Source organism: Azolla caroliniana, unplaced genomic scaffold (assembly GCF_043228905.1).
Source record: "Azolla caroliniana isolate FFs.n. ecotype wild unplaced genomic scaffold, voAzoCaro1.0.p SCAF_6, whole genome shotgun sequence".
NCBI lineage: Eukaryota > Viridiplantae > Streptophyta > Polypodiopsida > Salviniales > Salviniaceae > Azolla > Azolla caroliniana.
In genome coordinates, this window is record NW_028230441.1 from 1,912,340 (window position 1) to 1,929,979 (window position 17,640).

At 36.4% G+C, this 17,640-nt stretch overlaps 2 protein-coding genes across 10 annotated transcripts; both read left to right on the forward strand.

Annotated features, from left to right (window-relative positions):
- The first annotated feature begins 1,374 nt into the window (after nucleotides 1–1,374).
- On the forward strand, nucleotides 1,375–11,238 carry LOC147862487 (histidinol-phosphate aminotransferase 1, chloroplastic-like). Its single transcript, XM_087321176.1, has 9 exons — nucleotides 1,375–1,871; nucleotides 2,850–2,933; nucleotides 3,050–3,204; nucleotides 3,293–3,390; nucleotides 3,470–3,578; nucleotides 3,667–3,824; nucleotides 8,777–8,919; nucleotides 10,005–10,145; nucleotides 10,884–11,238. The coding sequence occupies exons 1-9, from the start codon at nucleotides 1,380–1,382 to the stop codon at nucleotides 11,016–11,018; spliced, it is 1,515 nt and encodes a 504-aa protein (XP_087177302.1). The 5' UTR covers nucleotides 1,375–1,379; the 3' UTR covers nucleotides 11,019–11,238.
- Nucleotides 11,239–12,174: 936 nt separating this feature from the next.
- LOC147862488 (hypothetical protein At1g04090-like) lies at nucleotides 12,175–17,619 on the forward strand. 9 transcript variants are annotated; one of them, XR_015529967.1, is made up of 5 exons: nucleotides 12,175–12,492; nucleotides 12,654–12,743; nucleotides 13,302–13,358; nucleotides 13,708–14,468; nucleotides 14,684–14,796. XR_015529967.1 is itself a non-coding variant. In XM_087321559.1 (4 exons), exon 4 carries the CDS (start codon nucleotides 15,779–15,781, stop codon nucleotides 17,504–17,506), a length of 1,728 nt encoding a protein of 575 aa, XP_087177685.1. In that variant the 5' UTR covers nucleotides 12,175–12,492; nucleotides 12,654–12,797; nucleotides 13,302–13,358; nucleotides 15,643–15,778; the 3' UTR covers nucleotides 17,507–17,619. The 9 variants fall into 9 exon arrangements, 7 of the variants coding, with proteins under 7 accessions (XP_087177685.1, XP_087177687.1, XP_087177682.1 ...); XM_087321559.1 differs by lacking the exons at nucleotides 13,708–14,468; nucleotides 14,684–14,796 and adding an exon at nucleotides 15,643–17,619 and having other exon boundaries at nucleotides 12,654–12,797; XM_087321561.1 differs by lacking the exons at nucleotides 13,708–14,468; nucleotides 14,684–14,796 and adding an exon at nucleotides 15,764–17,619 and having other exon boundaries at nucleotides 12,654–12,797.
- Nucleotides 17,620–17,640: the final 21 nt, after the last annotated feature.

Here is a 17,640-nt window from a genome sequence, read left to right on the forward strand (position 1 = left end):
GAAGATATATTGCCAAAGAATTAGTGTCGAAGATCATGGCCCTAGGCTTTCTTATATAGTAGTCATCTTGGAGGCTAACGACATGACTAATTAAACTCTATAGGGTGTAGTGAGTGTCATGCTTAGAAGTCAAGGCTAGTGCATTTTTCTCAAGGTAAAAAATGTGTCATGGAGCACTTACATCATGCACATGTTTGTAAGGAGCATGATGGTTGTATTTTTATTAGCTTCATTCACGAAGTAAAATATAGAGTACATATATACATGTGTTTGTTTGCATCTATATGTGTGTGAACATGCCTATGATACAAGAATAGTTTTTATTACCATTCTCCATGATAATATCCAAGAAAATACATGTGCATGTGTGTGCTTAAGAGCAGAAGAAATAAGAAAGGTATTAGTGTCTACATCATAAAGTCGGATTACGGTACATATCACGATTACAATATATGGTTGAATTCAAGTTATCTATATTGAAACAATAATTAAGATACGTAGGTTTACCAAGGATTCACCATAATGCATGTAATGGAAATGATTATTGAGATTGTTTACAAAAATTATTTGTATAAATAATATGGATGGGGAGAGCAATGGTTAAGGGACATGGTTTTTGAGGTTGAGCAAGCTATATTAAAGTTCATTGAGAACATATGAGTGTCCTCGTAGAGATTGAATATGGGCAATAAAAATATCCATGAACTGGTATTTTTATGCGCCACGTGTATTGTATGGCGATACTTATAGTCTCTATTGTCATCGGTATTCCCATGCTTGGTCTACGATTAATCCTTGATGCTTTGCTACTTAACAATAAATAGGGATAATAAAAGAGGGACTTTGGGGACTTGACACTACTAAATTTTTATAATAAATGTATAACTTATAAGTATTCGTTTTATTTTTAATAAATAAATAAAATAAAATGAAGGCTCATTAATTTCTCACTTTTTATTTCCTCAAAATTTATGGACATTTTTATCTTGACATTAAAAATAGTACTTCAAACTAATCATATCTTCAAAGTTCATACTAATTAGTAATCATATTTGTATAATAAATATAAAAATATTCGTTTAAAAAAAATTAATTAATTAAAATAAGTTTCATAAACTCTCGTCACACTATAATCTATAAATGAATAATTGTTTTTTTTTCGAAATACATTTATTTAAATAAATAAATATTTGTTTTATATTTATTTTACAAAACGAATGGGTTTTTTTAATATTCTTGGGGTAATTTTGTATTCTCGAATATAGAGAATGTTGCGCATGAAGAATATCACGAATATCACGCATGTGTCAATCTATGATCAGGTAAAATGGGTTTTAGGGTTTAGTGGAGCAGCAGCAGCAGCAGCATATTTCTCAAGGATGTATTCCTCACTAATTTCTTCCTTTCTTTCCACGTCTGATTACCTTCTTCATTCAACCGAGAAAAGCCTGCAGAATACGAGAACGTCTCTCTGTTCCTATTATTGTAACTCATACAACTCCCCCCTGCTCAGTTCTAGGAAGAATCTCAATTTCTCCTACCCGTCGAGGAAATGTCTCTTTACTCAGCATCAGACACAGAAATTAACTCATGAATCTTCTTTACTTGGCAGCTTATTTACGAGTACTAGTACTACCACAACACTATGTTACCAAGGTTCTGTTGATTTTGGTAAGGAGGAAAACCTGAAGGAAGAAGAAGATCTAATCGGTGATAGTAAACACGATGATGCCCATCAAGTTATGCAAGAAGGCAATGAAAATGGTGTAACTATAACTCTAACTGCAACAGAGACTATCTTGCGTGGGGAGGCATTTATTCGTCCTCACTTGCTAGAGTTAGCTCCGTACACACCAATTGTCCCTTTCGAGGCAAGTTAATTTTTTTAGAGAGATAATGACATAATATGGTGATATGACATACTAAATCTAGAAAGAAGTGTTATGAGTACCTCTCATCTTTCACTGGTGTAGGAGCCACAGGTGTCTCATGCAAATATTTTTCTTTAGGTTGAGTAATTGATTACGAGTAGCATTGTTGAATGAGAGAGAATAGAATAGATGTTCAATCGTCCATAAAGAGGCCAAATTTGACCAATGGGATCAAATCAACATATCAGCTTGTATGTGATTCCTTCCTAGTGAAAACTCTGTAGCGGAGAGAGAGAGAGAGAGAGAGAGAGAGAGAGAGAGAGAGAGAGAGAGAGAGAGAGAGAGAGAGAGATTAACATCTAGTAGAAGCCAAAATCATTCTATGAGATGAATCATGATTGCGAATGGGTGAATTCATGTCATATCCATACTATATAACAAATAAAACCTATTGGCTTCCCAAAGCTTCATGATCATTATCTTAATGCATGTGGTTTGAATGATTGTGGATATGGTTTACGAGCATCAAGAGTATAACAGTTTGTATGTTGAAGTAGTGGTGAGGAAACATTGTATCCGAGGTTGGTTGGCTGGCGTGATGAAAAGGTTTATGACAAAGTTGGTGCATCTGTGTGTCCTTGTGCATGTGGACATGGGAAGCAATGATCTCCATGATTTAGTGATTGTATGGCCATGTGCCTTATATCCCAGTACTCCCAGTCTCCGGTTGTTATCAGCATTCCTCATTGCACTCTGTAGAAAGTCCTTGGCACTTTGTCAGTAGAAATGTGGAGCAATGGAAGAAATCAGTGATGTGCAATTGGCACTGCATATTCAGGAGAAATACTGTGAAATATATGTGAATACAAAAAGGAGGGAAATATGCAACATTCTTGGTTCTCGGACTTCTATCACTGCATTTATTCATGCTTAGATCATGTGGTTAATTCATGTTCTTCTATATGTTCTAAATGCTAGATTCTGTCGGCGAAACTCGGAAGAGCACCACAGGATATTGTGAAGCTTGATGCAAATGAAAATCCATATGGGCCACCTCCTGAGGTACTCTTTATTGGATATGATGCATAAATATCGTAATATCAGACTCTGTTTAGTTTTATAATAAAATGTAACCAATCTTCCAAGGCAGGAGTTTTTTATGATGATGATGATGACAGGTTTTGGAGGCTTTAGGAAACATAGAATTTCCCTATATATACCCGGATCCAGAGTCTAGGCGCTTAAGAGCAGCACTTGCAAAAGATTCAGGTTTAGATGCAGAGCATATTCTAGTTGGTTGTGGAGCAGATGAGCTAATTGATCTTATAATGCGGTAAACAAAACTATGCGCTAAGTGCAGTTGGTATCGATGATTAAATGCACATTATATGCTCTGTTTCTCTTTCAATAAACTTTGGTAGGTGTACGATTGAGCCGGGCGATGCAATAATAGACTGTCCCCCAACATTTACAATGTATGTATTTGATGCTGATGTGAATGGAGCTAAAGTTGTAACAGGTGCATTTGTGGATTTCCTTCGTTATCTTTCCTGAATTTGATTGAGATCTTTCTGATCCACATTTGCTCCATTGGTTAGTTCCACGCAAGTCAGATTTCAGTCTGGATGTTGATGGTATTATCAGGGCAGTGAACCAGCATAGTCCAAAGGTTATCTTTTTGACATCTCCTAACAATCCAGATGGCAGGTGTAATGTCTAAAGAAGTCTACACGTTTCCTAATTAAAGCAGAAATTCTCGATATTGAATTTGAGATTAAGATTTGCTTGTGAACAGTCTGATAAGTGAAAGAGACCTCATGGAAATTTTGAAGCTTCCAGTTTTAGTGGTCTTGGATGAAGCATATATAGAGTTTTCAGGAGAGCCATCTCGTATAACCTGGGTGAAAGACTATGAGAATCTAATTGTGCTGCGCACCTTCAGCAAACGGGCAGGTTCGCATATAAAATAGTTCAGATAACTTGCATGGAACTAATAAAACTTAGAATTGCGTGTTTTGTGGGGACATAATGCTTAATCTGTCAATTCTTTCCAATTCTTTATCTACAAGTCTTAGCATCATAAAAGTATTGTGAAAAGAATTAAACCGTAGGGACATTTGGGTGGTGGTTTTGCTTTGTCAATGCTTCCTGATGAGTATTATTAACTCGAACTATTCTACACCAAATCATGACATAGCTTTAAATTTGATTGACAATAGGATATAATTTAGCGTATCCATGAATGTATGCCAGACCAGTCGTTTGTCTTTTTGGATTAGTGGCTGTAGGTCTTTGAGACTTTGTCATGTTGTTGCTGCATCTTTACTGATGAGGTGGCATAGATTCCAACATCTCCTGCTAGGCACATTGCTTCTCTTTGTGGCAGTCCTCATTGGTTTGCATGCAGCTCCTTCTCAGTGATCTCTTTGTTCATTGTATCATCTGGTTTGGGCCATGATAGGAGAGCTGCTGAACAAAGAGGGCTGGATTATAATTGAGAGCTGGATGATAAATGCTTGAAGGGTCTGTGATACACTGTACACTACATAGATTTGGGTGAGAGATGTTTGAAATGCCTCCCATATTCAGTCCATCCTTCCTTGAGTTACCGTTGGCCAGAAACCTCTGGATCCTCTAGGTCATGTTTAAAACAGTGAAGTCTGAATCATGAGGGCCTTTTGGGGCTAAAGTACAACAATATGTTATGTTCACGTTGCAAAAGAGGGATCATAGCTTAGGAACATTGTTGGGATGAGGGGTGCAGTGTTGGGTGGGCATGGTTTGTGTGACTGGTCACTATTAAAGAAGGCGAAAGCCTCACTTATGGTATGATGGCCACCACTAGCTAGAGAGCTAACATAGAGCCCCTGATGTTAGGATAGGTTAAGGTCATCCTAATGAGGTGAGGGTGGGTAGTAGGGAACACGATCATACAATTGCTATACCATGTCGGGGGATGCTAGGGCCCCAACATGGAGGGGCTACTGAGCAGTGGATATGGTTGGGAAGCCCATTCAGATTATGGTCCTAGCAGTTTTGTAGTGAGGGGGTACCTTCGGGTTTGTTTCAGTACACGACTACCTTAAATCTCTCTCCTCTTACTTTCCACCAGTCCTCTTTTAGTTTGCTCCTCTAAGGGAATCAGCATATAACCATTGTAGGAGGATATAAGATTTGCTAATATGGGGGATATCATACTATTATATGACTTCAATGCATGTACTGGGGATCAAAAGATTACTCTGTTTGACACAAATGAGGCCGTTATATTGCAGCAGAAGAAAGTTGCCTAAAGTGACAATCTGAGGATATGGGAGAAATAACAGAATGATGTGTTGTTTTGTTGCCAATGGCACATGATGGTTAACCACCTCCAAAGCAAGTAATTATCTATTTAAAAATGTTATTTTCATGTGAAGGTGAAGACTGAGTTCCAAACTCAACATCCTTCTTCCTTGACGGAATGTAAATATCACTAGGATAACTATTTTCTTTGTTAAATAAATATATGCTGAAAGATATAATCAATATAATCATTGTATGTAAGCTAAAGCATGCGTGCTATAAGTGGCGACATGCTCTTAGCGCTGAATGCATGTGAGACTCTATATAAAGGGTCTCTCATCTTATGCAAAGGGGGGAGGAGAAAAAGAGGAGGGGAAAAAAACCGTATCTATGTGTCGGGGAGAATAAAAGAGCAAAGTGCCCCAAAAATTCTAGTAAGGAGGGTTGAAATCTAAGGTGTAAGTTCATATCTATTAATACAATCACATACTGTTTCCATTTGAGGATGTTTTATGGGAAGTATTGAGTCATAAATTAATAGCTATATATAGATATATATAACATATTTTATTTAAATATATGTTGTGGTTTATTAATGGAAATGATTTAATCTGTCATGAAGTTCTCGGGTTCAAGACTAACTTGGCAAAAATAATCTTTATGAAGTATCTTTTTGCTCCTCAATCGCTACCTGTGGATATAGTCCTGGTGCTTGTCCGCCCACAGGCAACTTCATGATATCGTATCTATGCTTCAAGGTGAAGTATGTATATGATGAGAATGGGACTAGGCATATCTATAGCACTCTTGCATTCTTGCATTAGTGTATAATTAGTCATAAATTTACGGACATGAACAAGAGTTTTAGATGTATTGGGTTAAGTTGATCCAATCTGGATATTTTGTTGAATCAAATAGATTGTTATTGATTCAATTTCCACATCAATGGTTTCCTTTGAAGTTCATGTAGTATGTACTTTATGGCAGTCCTTGATTCTCTACGAATATAGCATGAAGTAAAACTAACTATTAATAACAAGAAAGCTGAATTCATTTTCTGTTAGCTAATTTAATTGCATATTGGCTTCACTGTGACTACTATAAATTTTGAATATATCATAAAGTTTGGGAGACAAACTATTCTGATTTAGACTAAATAGTAGGGTTGACCATGTTCTTTCAAGGAGTCTATACTCTAATAAAAGAGGTTATTGTGGACTTATTGCTACATAAAACATGTGAAGAGTTTAGGTGCGCTTTAAAAGCAATAAGATAATGGTGTGGATGTTGTCATATAAGTGATAGTCATCAACAAGCTTTCATGTCACGTCAGTAACCATGCGAAGAATTATGCATTAGCAGAAAGCCCTAAAATTTAGAAATTCTGGATACTCAATAATGTATTATTAAAAAGCCCTAAGGTCTGTCTTTCTTGAATTTTTGTTAGGTCTCCAATAATGATCTCAATTAGAATTATAGTTACAGATAGAGGAGCCACAGCCACAGCCACATTCTTCATCCTTCTTACGTTGTTGATTTTGCAGCATCCCAAGATGGCAATAGAGAATCCACAGAGTAAATATATCACCATAGCCTACCACCGTTGTACTGCTCTATTCTTCCATTCTGAATAACTTTCTCTCCTTATCTATTTTTAGTCACCAAATTCCCTATGAATTTCATTATCACTGTTTGTGGCTTTTGTGAAGCGAAGACAATTATTCATATTGAATAACATTGATCTGTTCAGTTCCATAAAATTGGATAATAAAGGAATGTGGAGCAGCCCCGCTATGCCTCTAGATAAGAAGCCCCACCTTCAGGCCTACCTTTTACCTTCTCTCACGATGGTCTTATCATCAGGTTCTCTTATATGGATGTACTCTTTCTCATGCGATTTATAGTGCAACAAGGAAGTTTGCGATATCTTCACATCAGTTAGAGAATAAGACAGGTGGATGTGCATGCTAAGTTATGGAGGAACAGATCTACCAATTGGGCCTTTGGGATGTAAAATTAGAGGAACACTCTTGCCTCTTTGTGAAATAAAGGGGAGATACATTGCCTCTATGAGCAAGGCTTTGCGCCACTGACAAGGAAATGGTTATTACTAGAAATCAAGAGATGCAAAAAAATAAATACAAATACATAACCTTGTCTTCAAAGAACAATAAGAAACTTCTTTAGCACCATCATCCCTTCTTCCCCTGCTACAAGTCAATTAAGTGGTACCCAAGTAGAGTTTCGTTCACAACATTTGGAAGGGGTTATTATAACCATGTATAGAATCCATGGCCGTCTAGACTATTGACTCGCCCAAGGTTGTTAGGTACGGTATGGATACCATACGTATTTAACGTATTAATACCCGTATAGTACCACCCAATTTAAAAATATGTTAAATACGTTTTCTTAATATGTTAAATACTTATAAAATGCGTATTTTACATATAGCACGTTAAATACTTCTAGAATTTGAAAATTATTTACTTTTCAAAAAAATATCTATAATATTGTAAAAAACATCTATGTTTACACAATTTTGTGATGTACAATATAGTTCTACATCCTAAAATGCATATAAGACATTTGAACATTTCACATCCTAAAATACTTGTAGTAATATGGATGTTGAGATTCCCTTATTCTATAAATCAGTGTAAGTGTGTATCACAATGTTCTACTTCAAATTGTAATTATTTACAATTATACCTTCATAGATTGAGGTATCGTCTACGATTATCACACTCATTATAGGTTTCTCTTTTCTTCGTTTTCTTCTTCTTCTTCTTCTTCTTCTATCTTTTGTGAATGTCTTCTTTTCTCAATTCTTCTTCTTCTTCTTCATCATCATCTCTTCTATTCTTCTTTTTCACTAAAATCTTTTTTTTTATCATCATCTCTTCTATTCTTCTTCTATCTTTTGTGAATGTCTTCTTTTCTCACTTCTTCTTCTTCTTCATCATCATCTCTTCTATTCTTCTTTTTTTTCTTTTGCTTTTTGTTAGGGTTTTACTTTCATTTTCTTTATAAATACGTATTATACCTGTTTTTTTATAAATACGTTAAATACCTTGTATTGAAAATCTCGTCATCTTGGATTGTCCCATGTAGGAGGTCTTTTGAAGGTAGGGGTTTTAGTGCACCAAAGTTCAGAACATTACATGCTTAGCTAATGGGAATATCTAGCATGTCAAGAAACTTTAATATTCTAGTTATATCTATTTTGCTTTATTCTCCAAGATGAAAACAAAATTTGAAGATGCTATCTCACTTAGGTCTCATAGGCCATTTTGGCTTTTTAATAGACATTAATGTCTTTCTTTCTCTACATCTCATCTGAGCTGGTCTCCATTTCCTGTCCATTGTCTTCTTGTCTTGCTCTACTATTTATGCTTGTGTGTGTTGCCCTCTGTTTTAAAACTTGTCATTATGCTTTAATTGGAGGTTTGAAATGGTTTACCATTGGCTGATGCGGCACACTATTTTGAAAGATGGCAAAACCAATATGTGTATTGGGGGCATGGATGAGCATGTGCATAAATTATGGGCCCCTAGGATTATTTTTGAACCCAGCTTGTCTAGATTCTGCATGTTGAAGTGTCATGAAATTCTGGCAGGCCTAGCAGGCTTACGTGTAGGATATGGGGGCTTTCCACTTGGTATAATCAAGTACTTGTGGAGAGCGAAGCAACCATACAATGTCTCTGTTGCTGCAGAGTTGGCTGCATGTGCTGCCTTGGAGAATCCTTCTTACCTCGAGGTGACTTAGAAGCTATTATCTTTTATTAAGTTTTAAGGTCACTTAAAATTTCATCCTAATCCAGTAATCATTTACTTTGTTCATAACTATCTCTTGGGCAAAAGAAAATTCCAGTCTTACAAAGGTGTTTATAGATTATCCTAATACATGATAATATGCAACTGAAAACAGATGGTGAAGGAGGCTTTAGTTACTGAAAGAGAACGATTGTTTGGGCTGCATTCCTTGTGTTGAAAATCTCGTCATCTTGGATTGTCCCATGTAGGAGATCTTTTGAAGGTAGGGGTTTTAGTGCACCAAAGTTCAGAACATTACATGCTTAGCTAATGGGAATATCTAGCACGTCAAGAAACTTTAATATTCTAGTTATATCTATTTTGCTTTATTCTCCAAGATGAAAACAAAATTTGAAGATGCTATCTCACTTAGGTCTCATAGGCCATTTTGGCTTTTTAATAGACATTAATGTCTTTCTTTCTCTACATCTCATCTGAGCTGGTCTCCATTTCCTGTCCATTGTCTTCTTGTCTTGCTCTACTATTTATGCTTGTGTGTGTTGCCCTCTGTTTTAAAACTTGTCATTATGCTTTAATTGGAGGTTTGAAATGGTTTACCATTGGCTGATGCGGCACACTATTTTGAAAGATGGCAAAACCAATATGTGTATTGGGGGCATGGATGAGCATGTGCATAAATTATGGGCCCCTAGGATTATTTTTGAACCCAGCTTGTCTAGATTCTGCGCGTTGAAGTGTCATGAAATTCTGGCAGGCCTAGCAGGCTTACGTGTAGGATATGGGGGTTTCCCACTTGGTATTATCAAGTACTTGTGGAGAGCGAAGCAACCATACAATGTCTCTGTTGCTGCAGAGTTGGCTGCATGTGCTGCCTTGGAGAATCCTTCTTACCTCGAGGTGACTTAGAAGCTATTATCTTTTATTAAGTTTTAAGGTCACTTAAAATTTCATCCTAATCCAGTAATCATTTACTTTGTTCATAACTATCTCTTGGGCAAAAGAAAATTCCAGTCTTACAAAGGTGTTTATAGATTATCCTAATACATGATAATATGCAACTGAAAACAGATGGTGAAGGAGGCTTTAGTTACTGAAAGAGAACGATTGTTTGGGCTGCTTCAACAAGTACCCGTGTTAACTCCATTTCCAAGTCATGCGAATTTTATTCTGTGTGCTGTAAAGGATGGCAGTATGGCTGGAAAGATCAAGGTAAAAATTCATTCTTTTTCTTTTTCACTTAATATGTGCAACTGAAAGGGAAGGCGATTCAAACTATAGGCGTGTGAAACATTAGTGTGGTTTAAAAATACTAGTCAATAGAGGCATGTGTGGTTTAAAAATACTAATCAATAGCCCCAATCTGGGTTGAAATCTCCCATACTTGATTACATGGAAATGACCAACATGCTTAAGATTTAGAAACATTGAAGAGAGAGGGCATCCACGATATGATGTGAAACACTACATGCATGCATATAACCTGCACTGACAGAGACATGCATATAAGGTTTTTGTTTCCTAGTAATGCATTATATTACTGGTGGAAAACTTCAACCTGAGGTGGAAGCCTACTAAATATGATTACGACTTACAAGAAAAATGACCAAGTTGTCATTGCATTAAATCTGTCTTTAGGTCTTATCATGTGAATCATAACAAGCACATATAGAACATTCACTCCCAAATCCTAGACACAGTTTTGGATCCCTTGGGTGAATCCCACTATGTTTGGAATGAAATCAATGTAATTGTTTCAAATGTATCTTTGATAAAGATATAAATTTTAGTCTCAAAGGATTTATTTAAATCTATTCATTGAGATTTTTCTAATGATATGTCATATGAGATACAAATTACAATCACATTATTGTAATGCATTTTTTAAGTCGGTTTATATATTGGTTGGGAATTTCTAAACTCCGCAACTTTCTAATATGGTGTTTTTAGAATGATCTTGTGGAGGAAGGAGTCATGGTACGCCACTATAACAAGAAAGAACTAAGTGGGTTTATAAGGATATCTGTGGGGAAGCCGCAACACACCGATGCATTAATGAAAGCCCTTGAAAAAGTTCTGAGGTGAAGAAAGTATCTCTATATTGATACTTTTACTAGAAAATGCTCAAAGATGAGCTCCAAGAGCATTTGTATAATTATCAATGAATGAATTTGATTTAAAGATCGGAAAGAAGACCTGATTTTATATGTTACGGATGATTTAGTTTTATGTCATTGAGGGGAAGGTTTAAACTTTAAAGAGTTCTCTTTCCTAAAGAAAATGAGAATTTATGTTTTGAGTAAAATTCTTGACAAAGCTTGTTAGGGCTTTATTCATCTTAAATAAGAGCCACCATTTTGTCATGGTTTACTTTGCTTGAATGATGGATCTAAGGTTTGCATTGTTGCATTGTTTTGCAACAACATTGTATCGTTACTTTTTTAGGGCTAAATAGGTTGGTGTGCATGTTTTGAGTAAAATTCTTGACAAAGCTTGTTAGGACTTTATTCATCTTAAATAAGAGCCACCATTTTGTCATGGTTTACTTTGCTTGAATGATGGATCCAAGGTTTGCATTGTTGCATTGTTTTGCAACAACATTGTATCGTTACTTTTTTAGGGCTAAATAGGTTGGTGTGCATGAATCCAGGCTATGATCATAAAATGATTTTGTTTACTTTGCATGATAGTGTGTATAATCTCAAACTAAAAATCTGAGCAAACTAACAATGCTGAAAATTGAGACCCTTTTGCTACAAAGTCACATTCACAAATTTAAGATTGCAAAGTAAAATCTCAGGTTATTCTTTAAAACATTGAATTTTCTCACTAGATTGAATAGATGAGAATGTTTAAACAAGTCTATCTGTATTGGATGCTGACTTTCTTATCATGTTTTACCTGTATTCAAATATTTTTAATTAAGATGTTTCAACTCATTATGGCTTGTTCTCTATTAGTTAGAGAAGGCCATCCAAACTAAAACTGATTGGCTTTTGAGAGTAAATCATGAGAGAAATGAAGTAAGGAATAGTAATGGGTGTCATCTCGTTAGGTTATACTTGAAGGATAACAACAATGTTTAACAAATTGCCTTGTTTTATATGTAAAGTATGCCTTGTTTTATACCTGTGTCTGAATCGGTGTGATGTGACATGGAAATAAAGCCAAAATTCAAAACTCAAAGCTTTAAGGTGTTGAGCTTCCATTGACACACAGTTTCTTCATCTTCGTCTTCATTCTTTCGTTGTTTCGCTAATTTGAAGCTTGATCAATTTACTGACACCATATACCATGCCATCAGGAATCGTGGACCACATAGAATTACAGCCTAAAGACGACGTTAATGGCAAGCAAACTACTGCTATCTTCATACTCTTCTTTCTTTTCTTTTAATTGTTTCTCATTTTGAAGCTTCATGCATTTCTATGTATATCGTTACTGAATACCATCTGTCCTGCGTACGGTTGAGAAAACGTTTCATTTTCGTTGCAGTAGCTTTCAATTATCTATCGGAAAAAAGGTCTATTTTATTCTTTGCAGATTTTAGACATCGAAGGTTTCTCTCTGGTCATAACATTTCTATGCATAGTAGAGGAATATCTTATTTTCTCTGATGTGCTTTAATTCACTATCCTATAAAATGACTTTTGATTCTTTGCAAATTCGCTAAGATTTCTATGCATGGGTTTAGGGTGCAAAATATCATCTCATTATCAGGAAAAAGCGTCTGGTGCAGATTTAGGCATTGGTGATGTGGCCTTGCCACATCAATCAGATTTCTCTTCAATCATGTCGGTTTGTTAACAAGTAAGCAACCTCAAGATTACAATGCCTTCCAAAATTTAGCAGCAAAAACTGAGTGTAAGTTCAATCTAAAGTTTGGTGTAACATATGGGATTTTTTTGGCTTTATATTATTTCTCTGAACCAAAGAGATCCTGAACTAACATAAACTAGCTTATTTTAGATCTTCCTTGGCCACATTGTAAACATAGCGAAGATCCAAAAAAAGTTAGTTGATCTTGATAGCACTTTGTGTCCCATGATAGACCTTTTTCTTTCTTGTTTTCAGTGACTGCTAAGATATATGATAGCGATTTGAATTCCTAATCCTACCCTCACGTATCCATGTGAAATTTAGTATTCTTCACGTAACTAGAATGTAGAGCTTTTTCACTAATGTGTGCACTCCTTTCCAGTTGGTGGCAGTTAACTAGAAGTTCTTCATGAGCTGTGTAAGAAATATAGCAATTGCTTGATCCAAGATGGGCTAATACATAATACATAATGTAAGAGAGTGTTATTTTCCTATTTAATCTGATTTTACTGATGTATTAGTGCTTCTGTTTAGTTGTTTCATTTATAGGAGTTTCAGCTAACTTTGTTCCAAGATGGCAACATAAGAAGATGCTTTTCAGATAGAGTAAGCTTTTCTAACTTCCTAGCACTAGTTAGAGGTAGATATACTGAGGCGTGGTCAAGCATCTTATCATCAATATCCATACATAATGATCGTTTGGGTTTAGTTTGTCTATTTTGTGATACATTCTGTAGTGATCCTATTTTTAGTGACTTTCATAATGCACATACAAGTATTTGCATTTTTTGATGTAAAAAGAAATGGTGTGACTGACTTTGAGGAATTTGTTCAATCACCATTCATCCTGAATGTGCAATTGAAGGCATAATTGAGCATAAGTTTCTTTCTATTCAGTTAACTTCAAGATTTTAGTTTGAAATATAAAGTTTACAGAGTGATTTTGTTGTCCCAGTTGCATTCAGATTGTATGATTTGAGGCAAACCAGTTTTATTGAGTCTAATGAGGCAACACACTAATCCATGGATAGGATTTTATGGAACCAAATTTCTTGTATAAGTATTTTTGTCAAATTAAGACATGATAAAATCAAGAGACAGATACGGGATTGTGTGTAAGAAAGAGTGTGAAATACATTCTACATAACTAGTAAGTGATCCATAGGAATTTATTTGTTCTGAAAAGCCTCCCTTGACATTGTTGGAAATCCGCTACAGTTGCTATTCCAACACTTCATTTTGTAAGATCCTCAAGATCTAACTTTCTATTTGTAGAGTTAACTTGTAGTTTTATGATTAGAACTTCTGATTGGATATGCATATTAGCTGGTTTGAATGCATTCTTTGTGTGGTTGAATGTGTTCTATGTTTGAGCATGTCAGCAATGAAGCATCCATATCTGTTGCACTCTTGCATCCTCGTACTATTGGCTAATTAGTCATAAATCTACAATCACAAACGAGTTTTAGATATAGTATTGGGTCAACCAACCCAATCTGGATCTTGTGTTGGCCCAAATTGACGGTTATGGATGTTATTTGCACATCAATGCTCCCGTTTGAAGTTTGTGTGCTATGTGCTTTACAGCAGGCCTTTGATTCTATATGAATATAGTATGAAGTAATAACGCTCTTCAAAAGCCCAACTATGAACCTGATAAGTATGTTATTAATAATAATAAAGCTGAATTCATTTTCTGTTTGTTAAAGAATTGCAGTAATCTGACTTAATTAGCTAATTTAAACATGTTTTTGCAACACCTTGAATCCTGTAATCATGGAACATATCATTAAGTTTGGATTTGCATTCTATTGTTCACAAAATAAGTTGCCTAAACATCAACTAGTTATGCTGATTTAGGTTAAATAGTAGGGTTGGTGGTGTTCTTTCTAGGTTAGTGTGATCATATTTTTCATTATTAATGCTAAGAGTGTAGTTCGGTCATCACACTAAATAGAGTCATCAACAACAAGCTTTCATGGCACCTCAACTACCATGCAAATAGTTACACACAGAGTGGAGAACCCTAAAATAAGAGGACTCAATACACAAAAACTTGCACAAGACAACACAAAACAAAATGTTTGCAAGAGCTTGCGTAGGAGGTTTGACACTCAGATTCTATAACACAAGAAAAGTTAGTACATGACAAAATAACATTGTATGGAAGCCATGACTAAAGAGAAGATGGGATAGGATAGGCAAGAGCTAGATCTATGAGATGGCTTAAGAACCTTGTGTGTAAGCCTTGTAAATGTCGGCAACATGTGAGGGCCTTGTAACCCCTCAGATCCCTATGTACACAACCTCTATGAATAGGTTATAACTTATAACTAAGAAGACCAGAACCTTCCATAAGGAAATTACTATAGGGGTGCGAGACAACGTTTCACATGTAGAGAGAAAGACTGCATGACACCGACAGTGACATTAATGGTAGTAAAAAATATAGCAGGCCCATGGACTGTGTGAAACATCAGAGAATATATTAATATAACCCCTGCGTGCGTGCGTGCGTGTGTGTGTATGTGTGCATGCATGTCTCCATGTTTCACAGGATTGAAACATTATTAGAGTAGCAAACAGGCAGGAAAAATGAACGAGGACTACGTATGCTCTCTCTATTTTGGCTGAGAAGTTGTTGCTTGGTCTGTGAACCTTACATCTTGTTGCCCCCATTTTTCTTCAAGGTAAGCTTGATCTCCTCCATGCATCTGTGTATGTACTATGTATGTAGTAAAAGTTGGATGGAATAGATCGTTATTAGACCTCGGGCAGTAGCACTCGTGAAAGTGCAAAAAACAGAGCATGAATCAATGAAGTCTTATCATTCTATGCAAACATTTGCACTGTTCCATTGGATTACATATTTGCTAATATGTATATGTAGGTGGAACCACCTTCATGATGAACTCTTATATACAACATCCAGAATCAGAATAAATCGCTCATGCTGTGATAATATGGAACATATTGTATCTTACATTTTGTCTGAAAATCCGATGTTGTAGAGGCAGTGTGCGTACATGGCCATGGGCACCATGGGGTTTGCACGGGGAAACATCTCAACCAGGGAACTCGAGATTGCTGAGGTTACTACATTCGAGGTCATCTGGAGTGACACAAAACATGATAGTACTGGAATTAAAGAATCAACAGCATTCTGCAAACCTATCAATGTTCCAGCGGAATTTCATTGCCTTGGATACTATTGCCAGAGAAACACAAGTTCTATGGCTCCAACTACTCCTACCCTGGGGACCTTAATTCATGGGTCCCTCTTGGTAGCCAAGGCTAGCAAAATTACTTTGGATGAGGCCATTGGAGAAACACTTGGAAATATAGATTTGAATATTATAACAAAGAAAAAGCCTCTTGAGAGACCCATTGATTACAAGTTGATTTGGAGTAACGACATGATCAGATGGAACCGAAAGTGTAGAACCTTGCCGTTCTTCTGGTTACCCCTTGCCCCAGAGGGCTATTCTCCATTAGGCTATGTAGTGACATGTACCTCAGTGAAACCTTGTATGTGTGAGGTCATGTGCGTTCGATCTGACCTTACAGTTTCATGTAAGATAGCCGATGAACTTTGGAGTACTACAACATGTGATTATTATCGTAATAGTACAAATAACACTTTCAGTGTTTGGGCTATGCACCCTTGTTCAATTGGTATGCATGAGAAAGGTATCCCAATCGGTACTTTTGGATGCTTAAATCATTCATGTAACGCTAGATATATCAGAAAGGGTTACATGCTTGAAGATGTTGTTTGCTTGAAGAATGATTCTCCAAATTTCACAAGCTCCATGCCTACTCATGAGCAGATACATGCTTTGATGTCCGAGTATGGGCCCATGTACTATTTTCATCCAAAAGAGAGATTCTTTCCCTCATCGGTTACTTGGTTCTTTGAGCAAGGTGCTCTTCTAAACACTAAAGAGCTGGAATGTGCACCTCAGGTGCTGGCTTTAGATGGTTTTAATCTACCGACAGGAGGTCTAAATGATGGAAATCATTGGATCAGTCTGCCTCTGGACGGAGAGGGAATAAAGAAAGGAAATCTCGCTAGTGCAAAAGGGTATGTGCAAGTTAAGCCCATGCTCGGAGGAATTATTACAGACCTTGTAGTATGGATATACTACCCGTTCAATGGTCCATCTATTGTGAAACTAGGGTTTGTGAATATACCCATGGGAAAGCTTGGGGAGCATGTCTCGGATTGGGAACATATCACACTTCGGATCAACAATTTCAGTGGACGTCTTATGAGTGTTTACTTTGCGCAACACAGTAGTGGTTTCTGGGTGGATGCATCAAAGGTCGAGTATGATCATGGGAATCATGTTGTTGTCTATGCATCAAGGCATGGCCATGCGAGCTATCCTCATTCAGGTCTTGTACTACAAGGAAATGCGAGAGTCGGGATTGGGCTTCGGGACGATACTTCACGCAGTAACTTTTCATTGGATGTAGGGAAAAACTATGAAATCATCTCGGCTGAGTATTTGGATGGAGTTGGGTGTCCATTAATGGAACCTAAATGGCTTCTTTATGCATGTGAATGGGGTCCAAAGGTCATATACAAGTGGAGAACCCAAGTGGATAAGCTCATCCAGAAATTCCCTAGGAAGCTGTCAATTACATTACAATCATTCATAAGTAAGTTGCCACGGGAACTCTCTCATGAACAAGGGCCCACTGGACCTAAGTTGAAGAATAATTGGATTGGAGATGAGAGAGTGAAATGAGGAGAATGAATGATGTGTGCAAATCATCTAATATATGATGCCTCATTTATGCAATAAACATGCACGTTGCTGAATGTTTTTAACTTTTACATAGTGTCTTTTTATTTTGTTGACATTTTGGTGTCCTAATGACA

Bases quoted from the DNA above. Each gene is read 5' to 3' on its own strand.
- LOC147862487 (XM_087321176.1), top strand. From the start codon at position 1,380: ATGTATTCCTCACTAATTTCTTCCTTTCTTTCCACGTCTGATTACCTT. The intron at 1,872-2,849 runs GCAAGTTAATTT...TCTAAATGCTAG, and splicing joins CACCAATTGTCCCTTTCGAG to ATTCTGTCGGCGAAACTCGG. The intron at 2,934-3,049 runs GTACTCTTTATT...TGATGATGACAG, and splicing joins CATATGGGCCACCTCCTGAG to GTTTTGGAGGCTTTAGGAAA.
- LOC147862488 (XM_087321555.1), top strand. From the start codon at position 15,365: ATGCTCTCTCTATTTTGGCTGAGAAGTTGTTGCTTGGTCTGTGAACCT. The intron at 15,443-15,763 runs GTAAGCTTGATC...CCGATGTTGTAG, and splicing joins TGCCCCCATTTTTCTTCAAG to AGGCAGTGTGCGTACATGGC.